The sequence below is a fragment of the Puma concolor genome, chromosome C2 (genome assembly GCF_028749965.1).
Source record: "Puma concolor isolate L17-30 chromosome C2, mPumCon1.1.hap2, whole genome shotgun sequence".
NCBI classification, from domain to species: Eukaryota; Metazoa; Chordata; class Mammalia; order Carnivora; family Felidae; genus Puma; species Puma concolor.
Genome location: NC_141675.1, coordinates 44,142,636 through 44,165,538, shown reverse-complemented (window position 1 = coordinate 44,165,538; position 22,903 = coordinate 44,142,636). Strand labels below are relative to the sequence as shown.

The following is a 22,903-nucleotide window of genomic DNA, read 5'->3' as shown; positions in this document are numbered from 1 at the left end:
TGCAAGGCACAGATTTTGGCCAGTGTTCCTCTCAGTGGACATGAGGGCACAATAGTTAAAGGTGGCTCTAGAAGGAGGTCTTGGGACATACCGAGCATTGGAACTCAGTTTTCTGTATCAGGGCAATTACTTAAGATTACTATAAGCTGGTGGGAGAAGTATTTCTATGCCTTAACTTAGTAGATCATTTCAATTACCATTCGGACAATAGTCCTCCCAGACTGAGGTTTTACAGGTGAGGAAACTGAGGTTAAGTTTCTTGCCTGATATGACGTGGTGCCATCAGATTTTGATCTTCATCCTGCTGTCTTCCCTGGTACTTACTATTGTCCTTCTCTGATTTTTTTTTTCCATAGCACTTGTTGCTAATACTAGCTGTGTTCTCTCTTCATTTGTACATTACCAGTCTCTTGCAAGCAGAACATAAGCTGATGAAGGTAGGGTTTCATGTCTGCTTTATTCACTGCTGTATCTGCAGCACTTGGAACAGGGTCTGGCACACAGTGGGCTCACTCACTAATACTTATTAAATTAATGAATTATGCAAACATCAGGGTTCTTTCTCCTATGCCAATCTATTTCTATAAATAACTTGGGACAAATACATAAAATGCATTGAAGGATTATATTAACACAAAATGTGCAGTGTTACAACCAGGATTTTCTGTTAATAAACTTGTATTCACTTAGGGTAATAAACCCCTATTTACTAAGACCAACCTTTGCCTTTGAAAACAGATCTACTTATGTCTGCTTTCTTTAATGATAAAACAGAATTATCACCCCCGTTATGCTCTGCTAGTTATTTTGCATATAGTAATGCAGAATAATTTGGCAAACTTTCTATGCAGATGTGTTAAGAGCATACAAAATAGATAAATCTTTCACAATAAGATTCTTATTGTGGGATACTTAAATTTGGCATGCTAAATATCGCACTTCATATCATCAAGTTGCAATCAAGTATTGTTAGCCATTTCAAAAGTAAAGAGTGACACATTTTAATCCATTTTGCCTAATTTCCTCATGATTTATTAACAGTTCACTGCGAGCAGAGCGCTGTACTGTGGCATATTGTTCGAGAAACAAAGGGAGCATTTAGAGATGATTTTTGCCCTCCTGGAATTTACACAACAAATGGAGGAAAGCAGAGTTATGCACACTCTAGTGGCTCCAACAATAACTGTTGGCTTTTTTATTTGTAATCAGAGAAGCCTGGCAACAGAAACCTTTTTTTTCCCTCTGGGCTTACGAGAACTGAGCCGAAGTGGGAAACTTTATTTGCTTTTACGAAACAATTTACTTTTGTGCAAACTGAAGATGTGTCAATCAAGCAAATAAAGGAAGAAAGCCTTATTTATAAAATTGCCTGCTTCTGATTTCACTTTGTTGCTTCTCAGGCTGCACGAGGGAAAAAAAAAATGAAGATTTTGCTGCTGGGTCTTTTTCTACTTTTATATAGTAACTCAGCCTGGGCGAAAGAGAAACATTACTACATTGGGATTATCGAAACAACTTGGAACTATGCGCCTGACAATGGGGAAAAGAGACTAATTTCAGTTGACAGGTAAGTCACTATTTTTATTGTGTACAGACCAAATTTATAAGTTATCAATTAAAAAATAAAGGGAAGAAGATAAAATGTTTTATTAATTTGTCGTATATGGAAACTGCAAAATGTGCAATTGAAATCCAGGAAACTAATAAAACTCCTCTAAATTCCTGGGCACGTTTTGGTGGGGGGTGGGGTGGGAAGGCTGCTCGACTGATTTCCCCTTGGTCCTGGGGGATCTGTGTGGGCTTATTACCTCCTCCGGTCGATATTGCATCTTTCACCAGGGTTCAGTCTTCTTGTCTGTTTGTGCAGAAGTACTTTAATTTAAATAACAACAGTACAAAATGTTATGTTGATTATACCACTTATTGATTATTAGCAGGTAAGACTAAAATGATTTTTAATCCTTTAAAACATCATTTATAAAAATCAAATACAATTTTAATAACCATGACTGTGCTTAAGACTTGTTAGTTGACTCGCAGTTAATTAAGTTTCTCTTTCTCAGCGTTAGCATGCTAATCTGGAAAATGGAGATAACAAAACTACTTTATCGGGTTCTTTGAAGAGTGGGTGCACGTAAAGCTCTTAGTACAATGCGAGGTACATCAGACATGCACAAAATATGTGAGATAGCTATTGTGATGCCCCCCCGCCAAAAAAAAACTCTGTGTAACTTAAATGTTTTCGTGTTTCAGGTGTAAGCCCTCTTATTTCAAGCAATAGTCACCATACAATATAGAAAAGCACAAGTATAGCTCTTGATGTTTTTATAATGACGTTTATACTGAGGTCATCAATCTTAATAATGCCAATTAAACATTTATCACTAAACCCCATGTTTACTACTTTTAAAAATGCATTTTAGGGTTGCCTAGGTGGATCAGTCAGTTGAGCATTCAACTTCAGCCCAGGTCGTGATCTCGCGGTTCAGGAGTTCCAGCCCTGCATTGGGCTCTGTACTGACAGCTCAGAGCCTGGAACCTGCTTCAGATTCTGTGTCTCCTTCTCTCTCTGCCCCTCCCCAGCTCATGCTCTGTCTCTCTCTCTCTCTCTCTCTCTCTGAAAAATAAATAAAAACATTACAAATTTTTTTTAATGCATTTTAATGCTGATAAAGCATAAATGAACCCAATGGCAATCAGCTGCTAAGATTATATCTTTAAAAATAGCTAAACAAGTATCCCAATCTTCATAATTGTTGGTTCTATTGACGGATATATGCTATTCTCATTCATTTTATGTATGTTTGACATTTTTCACAGTAAAAAATAAATACATAGGTGCTAATAATATCTGTTAAATTATTAATTTAGTGATATACAGTAAGCAAAGTTTCTGACCTAAAAATAACTGATTGTAAACAAAACTAATACATCCTACAATATTTTTTTTTTAACCTGGTTTTGAGGTAGTATTCTCTTCTTAGGAATAGGACCTATTTTCATGACTTCACCAAATTATTTTGTATGAATGCAAGATTTTCCCTGATTAAATACAATGTAAATTATACATGGTTTCTATAGGGAAACAAGACACATTAAAAAAAAAAAAAAAAAGTCTGCTTTACTCCAAGCCCCCATCCACCATTCTTCTGCTATTACTCATGATTAAAAATCAAATCAGCTTTACTGAGCATAAGCGAAGTGCAAGACATTGCTCCAAGCATGCTTCAATGAAGAAGTCTGTAATACCAGAAGCTAGAGAAGACAGAAGAGAGAGGGAGTTTATTAAGAACAGGGCCGGGAGGGACGCCTCGGTGGTTCAGTCGGTTAAGCATCCGGCTTCGGCTCGGTCATGATCTCACAGTTTGTGAGTTGGGGTTCTGCGTGAGTTCGAGCCTCGTGTCGGGCTCTGCGCTGATAGTACAGAACGTGGAGCCGGCTTCACATTCTGTGTCTCTCTCTCTGCCCCTCCCCTACTTGTGGTTGCTCTCTGTCTTTCTCTCTCAAAAATAAATAAATAAACATAAAAATTTTTTTTTAAAAAAAGAATGGGGAGGGGAGGTGGGGGTCAGAGGATTCCTTTGGTTTTAAATATTCTTATGTCTTGTCTGTGTTTAGGGAGGTTTTGCAACATTGGTTTGATCATCCGTGGCTTCAAGGACAGCCTAGAATCTTTGGACTCTAGATGGCGCTGCTCACTCTGCCTGTGATCTTTTTTTTTTTTTTCAATTACATCTGTGACTGTTGAACACAGATTCAGCAATTTTGCCAACACTATGCTAAACTTTTTGTATAGATGAGTTTAGGTAGCAACTTGTTTCTCCCTTCTTTGTGTCTGATTACCAGCATGTCCAGCGGTTTTAGTTTCTTCGGGCTGCTATAGCAAAATACCACAGAAGAATACAGAAATGTATTTTGCAGTTTTAGAGGCTGAGCAATTCAAAGTCAAGGTACCAGCATGGCCATGTTCTAGTAAGAGCTCTCTTGCTGGTTAGTCCTGGTTATAGTAGCCTATTCACTGTGTCCTCACATGGTAGAAGCTACAAATCTCTCTGGAGCATGTTTTATAAGGCCCTAATCCCATGTATGAGGGCTCCATGTTTATGACCTAAGTGCATCCCAAAGGCCCCATCTCCTAATCCACCACGTTAGAGGTGGCCCTAAACCTCCAGAACCTGTCTGTATGGTGAGTGAATACTCTGTGATCTGTGTTATATTCAGTGGTGCAGTTGACTTTAAAATAGGGAGATGATCTGGGTGGGCCTAATCTAAACCAAAGAATTCTCTAGAAGAAGAAGAGAAAGAAGAAAAGAGATTTGAGGTGATTCAACAAACTGCTGCTAACTTGAAGATAGAAGACGCCACTTGAGAAGGAATACAGGTGGCCCTGAGGAGGCGGCTGAGGTCCTTGGCTTACAGCTGGCCAGGAAGTGGGGATTTCAATCCTACTATCACAGTGAACTGAATTCTGCCAATAACCTGAATGAGCTTGGAAGCAGATTTCTCCAGCTCCTCCAGATGAGTGCTCAGACCAGCCAACACCTTGATGTCAGCCTTGTGATAACCTGAGCAGAGAAGATAGTCATGCCATGCCAGACTTCTGACCCACTCAGCTGTGAAACAATCAGTGGGTGTTCTTTTAAGCTACTATGTGACAATTTGTTATTTGGCAATGGAAAACTAATGTCCTGTGTCTCAACCGATGAAGACAAGAATCCAGAAACTTTTCCCATTACCGACATTTCAGTAATCAAGTCTAAACATAAGCCAAGACCATTCAAGTACATTCTGAATTTATGGAAAGATGTAACTTTATTATCATCTTACTGAGTCAGTATAAAATTTTTTTTTAATTCCACTACCATTAAAAACTCACTTCTGAGTCTGAATCTGCCAGAAATTATAAGAGTTGGCTATAGGATTCTAGAAGATGGGGGGATAAAAAGGTGGGATATGATTACTGAGAGGGAGACAATATCTTTGTAATGAATAGAAAAGAGCACGTTACAATTGTCAACAGAAAGATCTACAATTAACATGAATTATTTGCTTGATTCAAAGAACAACTATAATAGATTCTTTTGACTGAATAACTGGCAAACTTACTGCAAACTTCCAGTAACTGACCCTAGTCCCCACACTATGTTCTTGAAATTAATGTTTATTTTGAGAGATGGAGAGCGCAAGTGGGGGAGGGGCAGAGAGCAAGGAGGACAGAGGGGTTCTGCGCTGAGAGCAGTGAGCTTGATGTGGGGCTTGAACTCACAAACTGTGAGCTAATGACCTGAGTTGAAGTCTGGCACTCAACTGACTGAGTCACCCAGGTGCTCCTGTGCCCTTGAAATTAAATAGACACCTCCTAATGATCCTTTGATGTTCCTTTGTAGACAGCACATAATCAAATAGACCTCCCCCAAAGTATCACATGATGTGAAATATTTCCCAATTTGGTCAAGAGTTCATTTTGTTTAAAAAAAAAAAAAAAACAAGATGGGAAACATATTTTGCATACTGCCATGTATATAAAAGCAATTCCAAATGTTAAAAACTCTGAATATAACTTCAGATCAACTACTTTAAAAGCAATTCTTGCCTCCCCCAAATCTCTGTGTACAAAGAGTGTACCCTGAAGATTGGGCAATGCTTGTCCTGTTTCAGGAGGTAATTAATATGGGAGAAATGTGCAGTGAAGGCATTCTGGCAAAGCCCACTGAATTTTATTGGAACAGGACGTGACATACTCCCAAATGTTTCAGAGTCATGTTCAGAAAGTATCAATACACACTGTATTGAATGAAGCCTTAAGAATTTGAGGGCTGGGCGCCTGGGAGGCTTATTTGGTTGAACCTCTGACTTTGGCTCAGGTCATGATCTCACGGTTCATGAGTTCAAGCCCCACCTTAGGCTCTGCACTTACAGTGCAGTGTCTGCTTGGAATTCTCTCTCTCTCCCTCTCTCTGTCCCTCCCCCGCTTGTACACTCTCTCTCTCTCTCAAAAATAAATAAATACACTTTTAAAAATTCAATAAAAAAGAATTTGAGGGCTATTTTAAAACTTTGACCTATGTAAAATGTGTATCAACAGGGCATTTTATTTATTTTTTAAACGTTTATTTATTTTTGAGACAGAGAGAGACAGAGCATGAATGGGGGAGGGTCAGAGAGAGAGGGAGACACAGAATCGGAAGCAGGCTCCAGGCTCTGAGCCATCAGCCCAGAGCCCCACGCGAGGCTCGAACTCGCCGACCGCGAGATCGTGACCTGAGCTGAAGTTGGACACTTAACCGACTGAGCCATCCAGGCGCCCCTCAACAGGGCATTTTAGAACAAAGATTAGAATCTCTATTTAAATATCACCAGGAGGGGCACCTGGGTGGCTCAGTCAGTTAAGCATCAAACTTTGGCTCAGGTCATGATCTCACGGTTTGTGGCCTCTCACCCTGCGTCAGACTCTATGCTGACAGCTCAGAGCCTGGAGCCTGCTTCAGGGTCTGTGTCTCTCTCTCTCTCTCTCTGCCCCTGCCCCACTCACATTCTGTCTCTCTCCCTCTCTCTCAAAAATAAACATTAAAACAAATTTAAATAAAATATCACCAGGACTCATCTCATAGCAATAAGAGATGCTGGAGAAAAGTTACCCTCAGATGTGAATGGGCCTGCATAAGACTGAGCGGGCCAGGGTCGTCTGGTGACTAGAGAGGAATTGTCTTTGCGCTGTGAACTTTGCTACAGCCGTATGCCAGACTAACACTGTACTCTTGCTAACCTCCTTGCAGCACTGAGTACTGCAGGAATCTGCTTTCAATCTCAGTGGTCTTCAGTGCCTCAGAATTTTGCTGTTGTTAAAACATCCACTTGTCAAGACCATTTCTATTAATACGAATGCTGCAGTTTTAGAGGAAGAATTCACACCCCTGTCCTGTTTTCCCGTGCATTTGGATACCCTTGAAGTCTCTCTGCGCTTTCCTGAATCCATTTTTCTATTTCATTCTAACAAAATGGAAACCACAACAATTAGAAAATGGAACCAACTGAGAGAAATAAAACAAAGGATGCCTCTTCTTTGTTTTTCTAACTTCCAGCTTGGCCCCCTTCCCATCAAAAGGGTTCATTTTTCGGTGAACAATCTGGAATCCTGGAGTTCACACAATCCAGGAAAAGTGGGGTCCTTGGTATGTGGTGCCAACGATGAGATCCTCATGGTCGATGTCCTCTGGTCAGTCCAGTGCGTGGTGCTCTGCTGTTTCCAACACCTGCTGCCACTCAAACTCAGCCTCCAGGACCACCACCGCCTCCGGCACTCAGGCTTAATCAGATGTCCTCATGCAACTATACCAACAGAGGTCTGGCCGCCACCAGGGTATGGCCTGGAAACAGATCCTGCCACCCTTCTGTCTCACAGTCCCAAGAAATCCCACTGCCTCTGGGATTAGGCAGCTCTCTTTTCCTTCACTTCGGAGCCTCCCACTCAGGTTACCCATGAGCCCAGAGCGGCCTGCCTGCAATAGAACACAGCTGGGTGTTTGTTAGAAACTATGAACATCTGGGCCTGCCCCAGAAGCAAGCAATCAGAATAAATGGGGCTGGGGCTCAGGAGCTTGCATTTCCTCAAGGGCCTCAGTAGATTCCTACGCACATCAAAACTTAGGAAATATTGGGCTACAGCTCTAGAGTTTTGAAAAACTGGGCCTTTAAACTTTGCAGCAAGGGAAGTTCAGAGCTTCCAGACAAGCCCTCCTCTCGTCTTGAAGAAAAGAAGAAGTATTTCTCACTCTTTCCGAGGAGCTTACAGTTGAGGAGACAAGACAAAGTTTATTCTTCAGTCAGATCAGCCGGCTCCACAGGAATTAAGAAGAAATGGTGAGGCATCAAAGATCCCTGAGGTGAAAGTCCACAGCACACACACTCACACGAAGAAGCACAACCCCCAGATCATCAGCCTGAGTGTTAGCACTTTTTATTCTATCGGAGGAGATCCCATTTGTGGAAGGGCTTGCCAAAGTCCAGGTTTTCGGTGAGTCCTCCTAAATGGGTAGATGTTGTTACTCACCAACAGATCCCAATGAGCTACTTAGAGCCTTCTGTTAAGGACAGCCTAAGAATCACTTTAAAAGTGTGATCACCAAACCCACTTTCTTTCTTCCCTTTTCTTTTCTTCCTTTTTCCCCCCACCCCCGCCCCGCACTACAATTTACTTTGCTAACATTTTTAGAAAAGTTTCGAGCAACTATTAATCAGCCACAAAGCAGAATATAAACATTCACTAGTCAAACATTTTCGGTAGCAAGGGATTAAAAGAACATAAGGGTAATTTGCATCCAAAGGTAATTTTAAAACCCACATACACTGCACACATCAATTCCGATCTTGATTTAGTGCTGCTAAAGGAAATAAAAAATGTAGGATTAGTATAGCATCATTAATTTTATGTATTTAGGAAAACAAAATATATACACACTCTGAAGTCTCAAATATCCGGACTAACTGCTTATAAACTCATTTTCTTCCGGTAGCTGAAAGAGTAATAGATGAGTAAGGTCTTAACTGCTTTACCCTAACATTTTACTTTCACTTTGTATTCGACTTCATAATGTTTCTGTATTGTAACATAAAAATCCTGTAGAAAAATAGTCTGGTGAGATACACCAGATTTTAATGGTGGCTTCACACATGATTCGCTGCTATCACACCTGATGCGGGATGCCTCACATACTTAAAATAGGAGGGTAAGTGCCAGCTCACCTCTTCATTTTTGGAAGCACCCCTACAATAACAGGCAAACATTTGATGTGGTATGGTCATTAATTTCTCTTTAATTACATGAGATGTTATAATGTTATCCCCAGAAATGATGGCTTCTGATAGAGTTGTCTTCTTTTCTTTTGCAGGGATCGTTCAGATATCTATCTTCAAAATGGCCCAGATAGAATTGGAAGGTTGTATAAGAAGGCCCTTTATGTTCAGTACACAGACAGAACTTTTAGCACAATTATAGAAAAACCTGTCTGGCTGGGGTTTTTAGGCCCTGTTATCAAAGCTGAAACTGGAGATAAAGTTTATGTTCACCTAAAAAACTTTGCCTCTAGGCCCTACACTTTCCACCCACATGGAGTAACTTACCATAAGGAACATGAGGGTAAGTTCAGCTCATATTCTAGCTGGAATTTCCTCGTAATTTTCAGTAGGAGCACTTTTTTTGTTTTTTTTTTTTAACATCTAAGATTATGGCCTCCCCTCCTGGAGAAGATGTGTAAGTGTGTTACTATGCTGTGTTTCCCTTGGTTGCACTTGCTTGTGTGAAAGAACTCTTGGGTAGACTATACAGTGAGAGGCAGCGAGAGCTGGGACTTCCCTACCAGTGCCTGGCAACTCGCCAGCCAAAGAGAATTAGAGGACTAGGCAATGTGCATGAAGGCCTAGAAAAGGCAAACATCCAGAGGGAAGAAACAGGACTCAAGATAGGGGTTGTCTTAACTCTAAAGTTCCTACATGTGACCATACTGTGGTCATTGTCACGTACCATCCTAACTCTGGATTAACTCTGTCCTACCTAAGGCAGTCTGAGTAGTCTCTTGCATCAGTCAAATGGTACACATGGCTGGATGACCCCAGAGCCGCATCTGAGATACAATTAATGGAAAGGTCATTTGAATGTAGGACTTAGAAACCTTAAAGATGGTACAGGAAGAACAAAGAATAGGTTTGGTGTCTGTGATATCATTTTTAGTACTTGTTGATGATAATGATAAAAAGAGGTGGGGTTTTGTTATGGATAAGAGCGAGGACTTTGAAAGTAATAGACAAAGCTTCAAGTGCAGCCTTGTCTTTCACTGGCTGAATAATGATCTCAGCTAAGTTACTTAAATTCTCTGCGCTTCAGTTTCCTCATATATAAAATAGGGACAATGATGTACATGGTAATAGCTCAATGAATGTCAGGCATTATAAGCAAAAATGCAGAGACCATGTTAGTTGAAATTATAAGGATTAAGTTTGGAAATTAAGATAAAATTAGAGCTTTAAAATTATTAGTTTTCTTTTTTACAGAGGCTTTGCTTTAGAAGGTGAATGTTTTGACCATATATTTTTATTTGTTTTTCTGAAACAGTTACATTCATAGCTTAGAGGCTGACTGCCATCTTATTTCTTTTTTACAAATTCATGGCATAGTAGGGTATTAATCATTTTTAAGGCATGGTAGTTATATTGTCTTCATGTTAAAGAAAAAACCGTTCTTATCCTTTAGAGGTATATATTCAAGTATTAGTGAAATGATATGATGCCTGGGATTTGCTTTACAATTAATTCGATGGTGATGGGGTTAAGAGTGGGTGGGGGTGTAGATGAAACAGGATTGGTCTTGGGTTTATCATTATTAAAGCTTGGTTGATGGGTAAATGGAAGTTCATCATATTATTTCCTCAACTTTTACGTATTTTTGGAAATTTCCAAAAGTAAAAGTACAGAATTTTTAAAAATCCATAGTTAGTTCATGGGTGGAAATTTGACATCCTATAAGATGTCTCAAGTGATAAGAGAGAGTAGCCATTTTGTTCATACTTCCATACCATGACCCCAGAGCAAAAGTGGTTCTTTACACTGCAAACCAGAAGTCACTCTGCTCTATTACTACTCCCTTAAGATTCAGTAAGTATTCAGTAAGTTAAAAAATAACAACCAAATTTTTGGTGAAGCTTCCAGACCCCCTAGTCATTAGCCTCTCACGCTTGTGTGTTCAAATAGGACATCACTACATTCCCAAAGGGGCACATACTACAAGTTGAATACATGTTTGCCAAATAAATTAATGAATCATCTATTATCTCTTTTAAGTTCAAATACATTCACTTTGTAACTTCACTGTGTATTGCTTCTTAGGGGCCATCTATCCTGATAACACCACAGATTTTCACAAAGCAGATGACAAAGTGCATCCTGGTGAGCAGTACACATATGTAATGAACGCCACCGAAGAGCAAAGTCCTGGTGAGGAAGATAGCAATTGTGTGACCAGGATTTACCATTCCCACATTGATGCTCCAAAAGATATCGCCTCAGGACTCATCGGACCTTTAATATTCTGTAAAAAAGGTAAATTTTTTCATTGTTGCTCACATTGTATGACCAACAGGCAAGAGACAGAGGAGTTTGTTTTTTAACATAGAAGTCAAATCTTCTGTGTTATGACTGAGTAGGTAAGGTTGAGAAGGAGTGAATCTAGATAAAAAGGGGAAAACAACAGGGTAGGAGAAGAAGAAGAAATAAATGGAACAAGTATTCACACCCATTACTACGCTGCAAGAAACATGCTCTCCTGGAAGATAGGTTTGCTGTATCCAGTTTCCAACAGTGGTGTTGAAGAGATGTGTGACTTTACCAGAAGTGACTCCCTTAGTGGCACTCCATGGTGTTAGATCTGTAGTTACCTGCATTGCGTTGGTAAATATAATATCACAATAACTATTTCCAGCATCATGAAAAAGACAATGCAGCTCAAGAGCTTGAAATCCAGGGGCATCTGAATGTCTCAGTCAGTTAAGCATCAGCTCAGGTCTTGATCTCACAGTCATGAGTTCAAGCCACACATTGGGCTTGAAGCCTACTTAAAAAAAAAAAAAAAAAAAAAGGAGCTTGAAAGCTAATTCTCACTTGAACAGAATGAGTTACCTTCAAAGACTTACTGTCTTAGTTTGTGGATGTATGCACCAGAAGATACACACACAACTTTGAATTCCAACCTTCTCATTTGCCAAAAAAGCATTGAATAGTTAAGTGGTCAATGGGCATCCAGATATATGAGTATCTGTAAGCTCAGGATACTGAACATAAAGTTTCCTGGTGTTTCCATCTGTAAAACAGAAGTGACAAATCCAGATTGGGGGTGTATTAGAAAAGTAAAATTTTAAAGCTATAAATCACCTGCTAAAAATACATGCTAAAGAGTAACTTCTACTAAAATAGTAATTTTCACTTCAGATTCTCTGGATCAAGAAAAAGAAAAAAATATTGACCAAGAATTTGTGCTGATGTTTTCCGTGGTGGATGAAAATCTCAGCTGGTACCTATATGACAACATTAAAACCTACTGCTCTGAACCAGAGAAAGTTGAGGAAGATAACGAAGATTTCCAAGAGAGTAACAGGATGTATTGTAAGATTACAGAAAGCGTGTTAACTTAATCTTATTTTTCTTGATCCATTAAGTCTGCTAGATCTATTCTTTCACATGAATAAGTAGTATGTTTCTAATCTCTGGCCCTGATAAGAAAGCATATTAAACCTGCAACTTCATATTTAGCTAAACAGATCAAATCAAAACTCTGTGCCAGGTAAAACTGGATACACCAAAATGTTCCCAAACTAATAAGGAGAAAACATCATCAATTTTGGTTTAATGTATACGTATGTTACATTTATTTATATGTTTGTTTATTTTCCAAACTCATTCTAAAATTTATTTGAGGCCGCCTAAAATTATTAAACTAAATGCTGAAAATTATCTTTATATCATAAAACATTGAACTATACTTAAAATAGCTCAAACTACAGTTCTAAAAGGTATTTCTTTTATATATACATTGTCCCTCTGCATCATTCTTTTTCTATCTTTTAATTTACTTTATTTCTTCTAGAAATGCTTTCTTTACTGCCTAGGCTCCTCCTTAATTCTCAGACTCAAAATAATGAGCTTAGTAAGGTTGTCTATTCCTCAGAATTTGCATAAGAAATTAAATCTCTTAACACCAACTAGACCAATAAGTATGGCTTTTTGTTTGTTTGTATTCAGCTTCTTCAAAATTACCTTTACTCAGAAACGGAGAATACAAAAATAACTACCAAAGCAGAAAAACAAACTAATTAAGAAAGTACAGATTTTCCCCCCCAACTTTTGTTTATTTCTGGCTGGAAGGACCCCTGTCTATACTTCAATCCTGCCTTTGTTATGCACTAACAAAATAGATGTTAGAAAAAGATACTCAAGGTATAGTCTGGATAGGTCTGGTTGTACCTCTGTTGTATCACATACATTCATGGTGCTTCCCAGAACCAATTTCTATCTTATCTCTAGGACCACCCAGTTTGAATAGTGATCCTAGGTTTCTTTATTTTATTTTTATTTTTTATATGAAACTTGTCAAATTGGTTTCCATACAACACCCAGTGCTCATCCCAACAGGTGCCCTCCTCAATGCCCATCACCAACTTTCCCCTCCCTCCTACCCCCCATCAACCCTCAGTTTATTCTCAGTTTTTAAGAGTCTCTGATGCTTTGCCTCCTTCCCTCTCTGTAACTGTTTTTCCCCCTTCCCCTCCCCCATGGTCTTCTGTTAAGTTTCTCAGTATCAACATAAGAGTGAAAATATATGGTATCTGTCTTTCTCTGTATGGCTTATTTCACTTAGCATAACACTCTCCAGTTCCATCCACGTTGCTACAAAAGACCATATTTCATTCTTTCTCATTGCCATGTAGTATTCCATTGTATATACAAACCACAATTTCTTTATCCATTCATCAGTTGATGGACATTTAGGCTCTTTCCATAATTTGGCTATTGTTGAGAGTGCTGCTATAAACATTGGGGTACAAGTGGTCCTATGCATCAGCACTCCTGTATCCCTTGGGTAAATTCCTAGAAGTGCTATTGTTGGGTCATAGGGTAGATCTATTCTTAATTTTTTGAGGAACCTCCACACTGTTTTCCAGAGTGGCTGCACCAGTCTGCATTCCCACCAACAGTGCAAGAGGGTTCCCGTTTCTCCACATCCTCTCCAGCATCTATAGTCTCCTGATTTGTTCATTTTAGCCACTCTGACTGGTGTGAGGTGATATCTCAGTGTGGTTTTGGTTTGTATTTCCCTGATGAGGAGTGACATTGAGCATCTTTTCATGTGCCTGTTGGCCATCTGGATGTCTTCTTTAGAGAAGTATCTATTCATGTCTTCTTCCATTTCTTCACTGGATTATTTGTTTTTTTGGGTATGGAGTTTGGTGAGTTGTTCATAGATTTTGGATACTAGCCCTTTGTCCAATATGTCATTTGCAAATATCTTTTCCCATTCCGTTGGTTGCCTTTTAGTTTTGTTGATTGTTTCCTTTGCTGTGCAGAAGCTTTTTATCTTCATGAGGTCCCAATAGTTCACTTTTGCTTTTAATTCCCTTGCCTTTGGGGATGTGTCAAGTAAGAAATTGCTGTGGCTGAGGTCAGAGAGGTTTTTTCCTGCTTTATCCTCTAGGGTTTTGATGGTTTTCTGTCTCACATTCAGGTCCTTTATGCATTTTGAGTTTATTTTTGTGAATGGTGAATGGTCTTCTGCATGTTGCTGTCCAGTTCTCCCAGCACCATTTGTTAAAGAGACTGTCTTTTTTCCACTGGATATTCTTTCCTGCTTTGTCAAAGACTAGTTGGCCATACTTTTGTGGGTCCAATTCTGGAGTCTCTATTCCATTGGTCTATGTGTCTGTTTTTGTGCCAATACCATGCTGTCTTGATGATGACAGCTTTGTAGTAGAGGCTAAAGTCTGGGATTGTGATGCCTCCTGCTTTGGTCTTCTTCTTCAAAATTACTTTGGCTATTCGGGGCCTTTTGTGGTTCCATATGAATTTTAGGATTGCTTGTTCTAGCTTCAAGAAGAATGCTGGTGCAATTTTGATTGGGATTGCATTGAATGTGTAGATAGCTTTGGGTAGTATTGACATTTCAACAATATTTATTCTTACAACCCATGAGCACGGAATGTTGTTCTATTTATTTGTATCTTCTTCAGTTTCCTTCATAAGCTTTCTATAGTTTTCAGCATACAGATCTTTTACATCTTTGGTTAGGTTTATTGCTAGGTATTTTATGCTTCTTGGTGCAGTTGTGAATGGGATCAGTTTCTTTATTTATCTTTCTGTTGCTCCGTTATTAGTGTATAAGAATGCAACTGATTTCTGTACATTGATTTTATATCCTGAGACTTTGCTGAATTAATGTATCAGTTCTAGCAGACTTTTGGTGGAGTCTATCGGGTTTTCCATGTCATCTACATGGAATATCATGCAAAAAGTGAAAGCTTGACTTCATCTTTGCCAATTTTGATGCCTTTGATTTCCTTTTTTTGTCTGATTGCTGATGCTAACACTTCCAACACTATGTTAAACAACAGTGGTGAGAGTGGACATCCCTGTCGTGTTCCTGATCTCAGGGGGAAAGCTCTCAGTTTTTCCCCATTGAGGATGATATTAGCTGTGGGCTTTCCATAAATGGCTTTTATGATGTTTAAGTATGTTCCTTCTATCCCAACTTTCTCGAGGGTCTTTATTAAGAAAGAATGCTGAATTTTGTCAAATGCTTTTTCTGCATCGATTGACAGGATTATCTTTTCTTTTATTAATGTGATGTATCACATTGATGGATTTGAGAATATTAAACCAGCCCGGCAGCCCAGGAATGAATCCCACTAGATCATGGTGAATAATTCTTTTTATATGCTGTTGAATTCAATTTGCTAGTATCTTATTGAGAATTTTTGCATCCATATTCATCAGGGATATTGGTCTGTAGTTCTCTTTTTCTGCTGGGTCTCTGTCTGGTTTGGGAATCAAAGTAATGCTGGCTTCATAGAATGAGTCTGGAAGTTTTCCTTCTCTTTCTATTTTTGGAACAGTTGGAGAAGGATAGGTATTATCTCTGCTTTAAATGTCTGGTAGAATTCCCCTGGGAAACCATCTGGTCCTGGACTCTTATTTGTTGGGAGATTTTTGATAACTGATTCAATTTCTTCGCTGGTTATGGGTCTGTTCAAATTTTCTATTTCTTCCTGTTTGAGTTTTGGAAGTGTGTGGGTGCTTAGGAATTTGTCCATTTCTTCCAGGTTGTCCAGTTTGTTGGCATATAATTTTTAATGTTATTCCCTGACAATTGCTTGTATTTCTGAGGGATTGGTTGTAATAATTCCATTTTCATTCATGATTTTATGTTTGGGTCGTCTCCCTTTTCTTTTTGAGAAGCCTGGCTAGAGGTTTATCAATTTTGTTTATTTTTTCAAAAAACCAACTCTTGGTTCCATTGATCTGCTCTACAGATTTTTAGATTCTATATTGTTTGTTTCTGCTCTGATCTTTATTATTTCTCTTCTTCTGCTGGGTTTAGGGTGTCTTTGCTGTTCTGCTTCTATTTCCTTTAGGTGTGCTGTTAGATTTTGTATTTGAGATTTTTCTTGTTTCTTGAGATAGGCCTGGATTGCAATGTATTTTCCTCTCAGGACTGCCTTCGCTGCATCCCAAAGCGTTTGGATTGTTGTATTTTCATTTTCGTATGTTTCCATATATTTTTTAATTTCTTCTCTAATTGCCTGGTTGACCCACTCTTCTTTAGTAGGGTATTCTTTAACCTCCATGCTTTTGGAGGTTTTCCAGACTTTTTCCTGTGGTTGATTTCAAGTTTCATAGCATTGTGGTCTGAAAGTGTGCATGGTATGATCTCAATTCTTGTATACTTATGAAGGGCTGTTTTGTGACCCATTATGTGATCTATCTTGGAGAATGTTCCATGTGTACTCGAGAAGAAAGTATATTCTGTTGCTTTGGGATGCAGAGTTGTAAATATATCTGTCAAGTCCATCTGATCCAATAATCATTCAGGGTCCTTGTTTCTTTATTGATCATGTGTCTAGATGATCTATCCATTGCTGTTAGTGGAGTATTAAAGTCCCCTGCAATTACCACATTTTTGTCAATAAGGTTGCTTATGTTTGTGAGTCATTGTTTTATATATTTGGGGGCTCCTGTATTTGGTGATAGACATTTATAATTGTTAGTTCTTCTTGGAGGATAGACTGTGTAATTATTATGTAATGCCCTTCTTCATCTCTTGTTACAGCCTTTAATTTAAAGTCTAGTTTGTCTGATATAAGTATGGCTACTCCAGCTTTCTTTTGACTTCCAGTAGCATGATAGATAGTTCTCCATCCCCTCACTTTCAATCTGAAAGTGTCCTCAGGTCTAAAATGAGTCTCTTATAGACAGCAAATAGATGGGTCTTGTTTTTTTATCCATTCTGATACCCTATGTCTTTTGGTTGGTGCATTTAGTCCATTTACATTCAGTGTTATTATAGAAAGATATGGGTTTAGAGTCATTGTGATGTATGTAGGTTTCATGCTTGTAGCAATGTCTCTAGTACTTTGTCTCACAGGATCCCCCTTAGGATCTCTTATGGGGCTGGTTTAGTGGTGATGAATTCCTTCAGTTTTTGTTTGGGAAGACCTTTATCTCTCCTTCTATTCTAAATGACAGATTTGCTGGATAAAGGATTTTCAGCTGCATATTTTTTTCTGTTCATTACATTGAAGACTTCCTGCCATTCCTTTCTGGCCTGCCAAGTTTCAGTAGTGAGATCTGCCATGAGTCTTATCGGTCTCCCTTTATATGTTAGAGCACATTTATCCCTAGCTGCTTTCAGAATTTTCTCTTTATCCTTGTATGTTGCCAGTTTCACTATGATATGTTGTGCAGAAGATCGATTCAAGTTACGTCTGAAGGGAGTTCTCTGTGCCTCTTGGATTTCAATGCCTTTTTCCTTCCCCAGTTCAGGGAAGTTCTCAGCTATGATTTCTTCAAGTACACCTTCAGCACCTTTCCCTCTCTCTTCCTCCTCTGGAATACCAATTATACGTAGATTATTTCTCTTTAGTGCCTCACTTAGTTCTCTAATTTTCTCCTCATACTCCTGGATTTTTTTATCTCTTTTTCTCAGCTTCTTCTTTTTCCATAATTTTATCTTCTAGTTCACCTATTCTCTCCTCCGCCTCTTCAATCCAAGCTGTGGTAGTCTCCATTTTATTTTGCAACTCATTAATAGCATTTTTTATCTCCTCCTGGCTGTTCCTTAGTCCCTTGATCTCTGTAGCAAGAGATTCTCTGCTGTCCTCTATACTGTTTTCAAGCCCAGCAATTAATTTTATGACTATTATTCTAAATTCACTTTCTGTTATATTGTTTAAATCATTTTTGATCAGTTAGTTAGCTGTCACTATTTCCTGGAGTTTCTTTTGAGGGGGATTCTTCCGTTTTGTCATTTTGGATAGTCCCTGGAGTGGTGTGGGACTGCTGGGCACTTCCCCTGTGCTGTCTTGAATAACTTGCGTTGGTGGGCGGGGCCACAGTCAGACCTGATGTCTGCCCCCAACCCACTGCTGGGGCCACAGTCAGACTGGTGTGTGCCTTCTCTTCCCCTCTCCTAGGGGCGGGATTCACTGTGGGGTGGCGTGGCCCATCTGGGCTACTTGCACACTGCCAGGCTTGTGGTGCTGGGGATCTGGCGTATTAGCTGGGGTGGATGGGCAAGGTGCACAGGGGCGGGAGGGGCAGGCTCATCTCACTTTTCCTTCAGAGATCTGCTTCGGGAGGGGCCCTGCGGCACCAGGAGGGAGTCAGACCCGCCAGAGGGATGGATCCACAGAAGCACAGTGTTGGGTGTTTGCGTGGAGCAAGCAAGTTCCCTGGCAGGAACTGGTTCCCTTCAGGATTTTGGCTGGGGGATGGGCGAGGGAGATGGCGCTGGTGAGTGCCTATGTTCCCCGCCAAACTGAGCTCTGTCGTCCGGAACTCAACAACTCTCCCTCCCGTTGTCCTCCAGCCCTCCCGTTCTCCGAGCAGAGCTGTTAACTTACAACTTTCCAGATGTTAAGTCCCGCTTGCTGTCATAACACACTCTGTCTGGCCCCTCTGCTTTTGCAAGCGAGACTCGGGGGCTCTGCTTTGCCAGCGGGCTGCCCATCCACCCCAGCTCCCTCCCAGCAGTTCATGTAGAACACACTGCCTCTCCACCCTTCCTACTCTCTTCCGTGAGCCGCTCATCTACACTTGGCTCTGGAGAATCCGTTCTGCTAGTCTTCTGGCAGTTTTCTGGGTTATTTAGGCAGGTGTGGGTGGAATCTAAGTGATCTGCAGGACGCCGTGAGCCCAGCATCCTCCTACACCACCATCTTCCCCGACATTTTGGCATATAATTTTTCATAGCATTCCCTGATAATTGCTTGTATGTCTGAGGGATTGGTTGTAATAATTCCATTTTCATTCATGATTTTATCTATTTGGGTCCTCCCCCTTCTCTTTTTGAGAAGCCTGGCTAGAGGTTTATCAATTTTGTTATTTTTTCGAAAAACCAACTCTTGGTGTCATTGATCTTCTCTACTGTTTTTTTAGATTCTATATTTGTTTCTGCTCTGATATTTATTATTTCTCTTATTCTGCTGGATTTGGGGTGTCTTTGCTGCTCTGCTTCTATTTCCTTTAGGTGTACTGTTAGATTTTGTATTTGTGATTTTTCTTGTTTCTTAAGATAGGTCTGGATTGCAATGTATTGTCCTCTCAGGACTGCCTTTGCTGCATCCCAAAGCATTTGGATTGTTGTATTTTCATTTTCATTTGTATCTATATATTTTTTAAATTTCTTCTCTAATTGCCTGGTTGACCCATTTATTCTTTAGTAGGATGTTCTTTAACCTCCATGCTTTTGGAGGTTTTCCAGACTTTTTCCTGTGGTTGATTTCAAGTTTCATAGCATTGTGGTCTGAAAGTGTGCATGGTATGATCTCAATTCTTGTATACTTATGAATGGCTGTTTTGTGACCCATTATGTGATCTATCTTGGAGAATGTTCCATGTGCACTTGAGAAGAAAGTATATTCTGTTGCTTTGGGATGCAGAGTTGTAAATATATCTGTCAAGTCCATCTGATCCAATGTATCATCCAGAGCCCTTGTTTCTTTATTGATTCTGTGTCTGGATGATCTATCCATTGTTGTAAGTGGAGTATTAAAATCCCCCTAGGTTTCTTTAAAGGGTCTTGGGCCATTCTGCCTTCGAATTTTTAGGTCTTTGTGGCTCTTGTACTGGTCCTTACTATCCTTCCCCTGGATTTCTTCTTTTTGCTGTCACATCTCTTCCAATTTTGACTTATAATCTCTAAAAAAAGAAAAAAGCTTTCCTTGTGTTCTTATGACACAAGGAATTCATGTTCACTGCAGAAAATCAGCAAAGTCCTAACATGCAAAAAGAAAAAATTGAAATTAATATTACCACTATCAACATGATATGTGATTGATTATGAAATAACCTTCAGTCTTTCTAAAATTTACTCTACGTGTGTACATTTTGTATATATGCACATATATATGCATACATTATATTTATAAATACCCATATACACATACTAATACACAGCTACACAGCTAATGTGTATAGCTTATAACAGAGAAAAAATAGGTTTCATCTTCATTGTTGTGTTCATCTGCTAATGTGTTGACAAAAATCCTGAGACTGGATTCAGGTCCAAAATAAGAGTGCTATGATTGATTAGCAATGTCTGATGTAGGTACGGAGGAAGGAATAGCAGTACATGTGCCAGGTATTTTCCAATCCAAATTGATATTTATTTCTATAGAGATAACTATTACCATCCCAGGCACCAATGTTTTTAATCACAATCTCTGATCTTGACTTACAGCTGTGAATGGATATACTTTTGGAAGTCTCCCAGGACTCTCCATGTGTGCAGAAGACAAAGTAAAATGGTATCTTTTTGGCATGGGTAATGAAATTGATGTGCACTCAGCTTTCTTCCACGGCCAAGTATTGACTAATAAGGGCTACCGTATTGATACAGTCAATCTCTTTCCTGCTACCCTCTTTGAAGCTTTTATGGTGGCCCAGAGTCCTGGAGAATGGATGCTTAGCTGTCAGAATCTAAACCACCTGAAAGGTAAGGCATCTTTACCTGAAATGAGCTTTCGGCCAAAAAAAGAGTCATGTATCTGTTACACTACTAATGGGGTGATAACAGGGAATCAGAATCTAAAAGTAAATAAAATTTTTTTAAAAAGAATCTAAAAGTTAAATATCTTTAGAATAATCTGAGCTTTGAACTGGTAATTTAATTTTATTCTTATGATGGTATGCATCATAATATAATAAAAAAAACTGAAAGACTAGAATTTTACAAAATAATGAAATATGAAAATATATTAATTTGAGAAAAAGCATAACTGGCCCTGAATTACTCTTCTGTCCTAAAAGTATAGCTATACACTGAGAAGTATATACAACTTCTTTGGTTTGTAAAATACACAATATTGTAAACACCAGAAGATTTATATACTGTGCTGAAAAGTAGTTTGTTTGTTGTTTGTTTTAATTTGGTTCTATCAGACACAACCAACTTTGTTCTTTGAGTCCAGCTACTCCTTGGTTTAACTTGCTAAATACCTCCTTCATCTCTTCAACATAAGAACATTCCTTGTTCTTGAAAAATACTAGTTTGTAATATTGATCTCCTGAAGAAACTAGCTTTAATCTGGGTCTTTTGGCATGTTACTCTGACCTTCAAATATAATCTCACTATTAAATGTCATCTTGGTCTCAGAAGACCCAGCACAGCAGGTACATAGCCATTTTGTTTTGTCCAAGAACAGTAATAATATATGCGCATTCTATTCCCCCTCCTCCACTCCACCCCGTCCCTTAAAATATGGCAAAATCTCTCTCTTTATTACTTGTCTTTTAATGTGTCCTTTTTTGTTTCTCATCGAAAGACATCCCAAGTGAAACCCACAAAGATTGGTACAATATTTTTTGAAAAATACTAGTGCTTAATATCTCTTCTCTGTGCCATAAGGAGAAGCTTTACTGCTCAAATTTTCTATCCGTAATTTATTTATAACTGTTTACTATCATTTTTAATATTGTTTCTAGCTGTCTATTTCTTCAGTTTCCATCTGTCATTTCATCAGCAGTGTTTACAAGGCAATAGGAGGGAGAAACATTGGCTCCATTAACCAATGTCTCCTTCCATGTGATTTTCAGCTGGTCTGCAGGCCTTTTTCCAGGTACAAGACTGTAACAAGCCTTCATCAGAGGACAGCATCCTTGGGAAACATGTCAGGCATTACTACATCGCTGCTGAGGAAATCATCTGGAACTATGCACCCTCTGGAATAGACACCTTCACCCAAGAAAATTTAACAGCACCTGGAAGGTAATTCAGAAGAAGGACTATTATTTCAAAGTATGCCTCCCTAAGAAAAGAAAGAAAGAAAGGAAGGAAGCATAAAAAACTGATTCAGCAATTAACATTTTAATTGGTACCTGAAACTGAGTAACTAGACTGCTAAATATTTACTAAGGTGTTTGGTATGAGTCCAAGTTTGAGAAATATGACTTTTGAGTCCACGAAAAAATGGATATAAAAAAGTTATCAGATAGTCGACAAAATCCTCAGAAAATATTGAATATAATTAGACTAATTAATTTATTTACTTTTCTTTCATGAAAATACAACATTGTGCAATCCGGCAGCAGTAAGTACATTCACAAGGTTGTACAATCAACACTATCTGTTTCCAGAACTCTCATTTTTCTAAATAGAAAGTCTGTATCCATTAAACAGCAGCTCTCTAATCCCTGATAACTTCTACTTTCTGTCTCCAGGAATTTGCCTCTTCTAGGCACTTACTACAAGTGGAATAACAATATTTGTCCCTTTTTGTCTGGCTTATTCCACTTAGCATGTTTTTAAGGCTCATCCATGTTGTAACATCTATGAAAATCTCATTCCTCTTTAAGGCTGAATAATATTCCACGGTATGCATATACCACATTTTATTTATCCATCAATCTGTTGATGAACATTTGGGTTGCTTCTACTTTTTGGCTATTGGGAATAATGCAACTATTAACATTGAAAGTACAAGTATTGTTTACATCCCTGCTTTCAGTTGTTTTGTGTACATACTTAGGAATGGAATTGCTCAATCCTATGACAATCCTATTTTTAATTTTTTGAGGAAGAGCCGTACTGTTTTCCACAGTGGCTGTACCATTTTACATGCTTACCAGTAATGTACAAGGGTTCCAATTT

At 38.9% G+C, this 22,903-nt stretch overlaps 1 protein-coding gene across 4 annotated transcripts in view; it reads left to right on the top strand.

Moving 5' to 3' along the window:
• The first annotated feature begins 1,206 nt into the window (after nt 1–1,206).
• The window catches only part of CP (ceruloplasmin), a 72,897-nt gene continuing 51,200 nt past the window's right edge, over nt 1,207–22,903 (top strand). For 2 of the 4 annotated variants that reach the window (XM_025913136.2, XM_086674502.1), the window contains exons 1-6: nt 1,207–1,567; nt 8,889–9,136; nt 10,879–11,091; nt 11,977–12,150; nt 20,495–20,749; nt 21,850–22,021. In XM_025913136.2, the coding sequence (XP_025768921.1) occupies nt 1,422–1,567; nt 8,889–9,136; nt 10,879–11,091; nt 11,977–12,150; nt 20,495–20,749; nt 21,850–22,021 (1,208 nt within the window). In that variant the 5' untranslated portion in view covers nt 1,207–1,421. The remainder of the gene's footprint in view (nt 1,568–8,888; nt 9,137–10,878; nt 11,092–11,976; nt 12,151–20,494; nt 20,750–21,849; nt 22,022–22,903) is intronic. The other 2 variants (XM_086674503.1, XM_086674504.1) reach the window with 1 other exon arrangement.